The sequence below is a fragment of the Buceros rhinoceros genome, unplaced genomic scaffold (genome assembly GCF_000710305.1).
Source record: "Buceros rhinoceros silvestris isolate BGI_N320 unplaced genomic scaffold, ASM71030v1 scaffold6317, whole genome shotgun sequence".
Taxonomy (NCBI): Eukaryota; Metazoa; Chordata; class Aves; order Bucerotiformes; family Bucerotidae; genus Buceros; species Buceros rhinoceros.
Window position 1 is genome coordinate 5,246 of NW_010423852.1, and position 4,082 is coordinate 9,327.

General features: G+C 51.5%; 1 protein-coding gene across 1 annotated transcript in view; it reads left to right on the forward strand.

Moving 5' to 3' along the window:
• LOC104497327 (E3 ubiquitin-protein ligase RNF213-like) overlaps positions 1–4,082 on the forward strand; it is a gene marked incomplete at its 5' end in the record, with an annotated part of 32,463 nt that overhangs the window by 5,105 nt on the left and 23,276 nt on the right. The window contains 4 exon segments of the mRNA XM_010140566.1: positions 1–1,960; positions 2,695–2,831; positions 3,145–3,240; positions 3,638–3,756. Coding sequence (XP_010138868.1) covers positions 1–1,960; positions 2,695–2,831; positions 3,145–3,240; positions 3,638–3,756 — 2,312 coding nt within the window.

Below are 4,082 nucleotides of genomic sequence, written 5' to 3' on the forward strand. Positions count from 1 at the left end.
CCTGCTGAAGGAACTGGACAAGTACCTTGCCGAGAAGAGAGTTACAAAGAGCACCGCCGAGAGAAACACCGTTATCTGGTCCTTAGTGCTGGCAGTTGGGGTCTGCTATCACGCATCCTTGGAAAGGAAGGAGGCATACAGGAGTGCGATCAGCCAGGTTCTTCCAAAGCCTTACAATACCCAGAAAAAGATTTTGGAAGAAATCTCCCTGATGCAGGACCTGTTCCTGAGTGGTGTGCACCTCCGAGACACCATAGCGAGAAACCTGGCCCTGAAGGAAAATGTCTTCATGATGGTCATCTGCATTGAGTTGAAAATCCCTCTTTTTCTTGTCGGGAAGCCTGGGAGCTCCAAATCCCTTGCGAAAACCATTGTGGCTGATGCTATGCAGGGCCAAGCAGCTCATTCAGATTTGTTCAAGCACCTGAAGCAGATCCATCTCGTGTCGTTTCAGTGCAGCCCTCTCTCCACTCCAGAGGGAATCATTGGCACTTTCAAGCACTGTGCGCGATTCCAGGAGGGGAAGAACTTGGAGGAGTATGTCTCAGTGGTGGTTTTGGATGAGATTGGGCTGGCAGAAGACTCTCCCAAAATGCCCCTGAAGACTTTGCATCCACTTCTGGAAGATGGCTGCATAGATGATGTCCCTCTTCCTCACAAAAAGGTTGGCTTTGTTGGGATTTCCAACTGGGCTTTGGACCCTGCAAAAATGAATCGAGGCATCTTTGTCTCACGTGGTGACCTCAGCAAAGAAGAGCTCATAGAAAGCGCGAAGGGGATTTGTAGCTCAGCACGAGGGGCTTTGCAGAAAGTCGAACGGTATTTTTGTCACTTTGCAGATGCATATGAAAAGATTTGCAAGGCTCAAGACAGGGAGTTCTTTGGTCTGCGTGACTACTACAGCCTCATAAAGATGATTTTTGCCTTAGCCAAGAGCTCCGAAAGTGAGCTGACGCTTCAAGACATAGCTGAAGTTGTTCTCCGTAACTTTGGTGGCAAAGACAATGTCAATGCTTTGGAAATATTCACCTCACAGTTACCAGAAAAAGGAGAACTACGTGCTCATGACATCAGTAGAATAGAGCTGATAGGACAAAACATTTACAGCAGCGGTCAGGATGGTGACTGCAGGTACCTGCTTGTTTTGACTGAGAATTACGCAGCACTGCAGATCCTCCAGCAAGCTTTTTTCACTGCCCGACAGCAGCCAGAAATCATTTTTGGCTCCAGTTTCCCTAAGGACCAAGAGTATACCCAGATCTGCCGGAACATCAACCGGGTGAAGGTCTGCATGGAAACCGGCCAAATGGTTGTGCTCCTCAACTTGCAAAACCTTTATGAGAGCCTCTACGATGCCCTCAATCAATACTACGTGTACCTGGCTGGGCAGAAGTATGTTGACTTGGGACTGGGCACCCACCGGGTGAAGTGCCGAGTCCACCCGAGGTTCCGTTTGATAGTCATTGAGGAGAAGGACGTGGTGTATAAGCACTTCCCCATCCCCCTGATCAACAGGCTGGAAAAGCACTACCTGGATATCAGCACTGTGCTGGACAAGGGGCAGAGAGAAGCCGTCAAGGAGCTGCAGAAGTGGGTGCATGAGTTCACTGAAGCCAATCCAGAAGAGCACTTCATAGGCAAGCAGAATTACAGCCCTTCGGACGTGTTTGTGGGCTACCACTCCAACACCTGTGCCTCAGTGGTCCTGCAGACAACGGAAAGGCTGAAACCAGTGTGTCCACCCAGTGAGCTCATGTTGTGTGTGAAGAAAGAAGCCCAGCTGGCCCTGATGAACTGTGCCACCCCGGATGCGGCGATCCGCCACTGCAACTCGCTGGGCTCGTTCATGGCAGATTCTCTGGCCAACGTCTACTTCAAGCAGCAGCAGCACACGTCCTTCGCAGACTTCCTCCGAGCTCATGTCCGTGCTGGGTCTGGGCACCAAACAGTTTTTACTGAGGTGAGCATCCTGCAGAGGCCTCTCAACATGCTGCCAGCCTGCACTGGGGGCTTTGTTTTATACTGCCGGGGCTCACCCAAGTAAACCCAGTAACGGCCTTGCTGCCCCGTGCCCACGAGTACAGGGTGGAGGTTTCAGCAGGGGTTGCTGCATCCCAAAGCATCCAAAACCTCCGCTGTGCGTGAAGCAGTATTAGCTGCTCGCTGGCAAGTGGGGCTTTAAAGTGAGTTTGGGCAGCTGCTGCATCTCTGGGCTTTGAAAGGAGCACACTCTCTCTCCACGTACATAGCCAGGAGAGTTGGCTACTGGTCACAGAAAAAGTCATCAGGAGCCTTTGAACCCTCATTTCTTTGGGTCTACCACTAGTCTTAGATATAAACATTTTAACCCAGCTGAGCCACAAACAGCTGGAGATCTTGTGGGCCCTTACTGGGAACACCTCTGGTTTACTTTGGCCAGTAGCAAAGCTCAAGAGCTTCATTGGAGACTGGCTGGAGAATTTCTCCCTCTCCTGCCTCGCGTGCAGACAGCGTGCTTTTATCTTGGGGCTGGACTTGCTGCTCCCTGAGAGCGCTGCAGGGAGGAGGCCATGCGACGGGCTCACGAGAGGCTTCTCCAGGCTCCGGCTGCCCCATCTCCTGCCCCGCTGCCCCACTCCTGGTGTGTCCGGCTGCCCAGCAGCAGTCCTGGGTTGGTGTAACAGCCTGTGCTGACCCTGCATCTTGCACTCCCAGGTCACCACCTTCTCGAGGCTTCTGACCAGTGCTGACACTGCTTGCCTGGAGCGAGAAGTGCAGGGTAAAGCACAGAGGCCTCAAATCCTGTTCCTGCAGCAGTTTGACACAGAGTACTCCTTCCTGAAGAGAATCCGGTGAGTCTGGCTTTGCACTGTCCTGCTCCTCCGCTGGGCTGTCATCGGGGTGGAAGGTGTGTGGGCTGAACATTTGGAGTAACACGCGTGGAATGGGGAGGCTGTGCTGAGCAGTGGATGGGCTCGGTACAAACTGTCAGCTCCATCACGCGGAGAGGGGCTTCTGAAGTTACACCATCCCTGTAGGATGGGGGGTTTAATCTCTCCTCCTCCCTGCAGCAGCCAAAGCTAATGTGGAGTGACTATATCTGCAGTCTTTAACGTTCTGGTTTTACACTTAGTGATTTCTTTTAAATCCCCTTTTGCTCTTCAGAGATTTCCTTGATGCCACATCAGGAAATAAAGTTCTCATTATTCAGACAGACTTTGAAGATGGCTCTCAAGATGCCCAGCTCATCGCCTCAGCCAAGTAAGTCGAGTGTGGATCGGTTCACAGGTAGCTGCTCTGCTTGCTAACTCCTCACCCCCGTTGGTTATTAGTGTGGTTTTGGGGATTTCAGTATCAGGATCGTGTAATCCTCTGTAACAAAATGAATCTAGAAGCACTAATTGTATTTCAAATAGTAATTCGCAGCCAAGTCAAAATAAACTAAACTGGGTCAAATTACTAGATAATCCCCTCTGAAGGGTGAGCGCTAGGATCAGGGATATTGCTGGAGCTGTAGCAGCAGGTGACAGGCTCGGCCGGGAGGAAGGACTGAGCAAGTTGCTTCTGTCTGCACAGGGGAAAAACCACGTCCTCTCTTATGGAGGAAAGACTTATGGCCAAAATCGTGTCTGCCAAGGGTGTTTCCTCTCTGTTGTAGGTACACTGTTGTTAATGAAATCAATAAAGTGGACCTGGGAGAAGTCTCTGTCTTTGTTTACTTCATTATGAAGCTCTGCCGGGTGGAAGGAGGAACATCCTACGTGGGATTCCACGGAGGTGGGTCTGGCCATCTGTCGCTCCTCCCTCCTCAGCTGGCTTCAGGCAAACATACAAGAGCAATTTTGTTCACCTTCCTTCTTAATGCGTCCAGTCTGGATCCAGTGTGTCCTGTGGGTTGCTAGAGCTGCTTCCCTCACCCACGGGAACTGCCCCTGGGGGTCAATCCCTCGGAGTCCTGGCCTGCTTTGTGAGAGCACCTTGCCTTGCCCACTGACAGAGTCCTCTTTCTCGTCAGCTGGAGAGCAGCAAATAAACACAATGCAGCTGCATTGGCCTGTTGTCCTCTGGGAGGAGCTGCTTAGGTGTTCTGCTTTCAGCAGCAA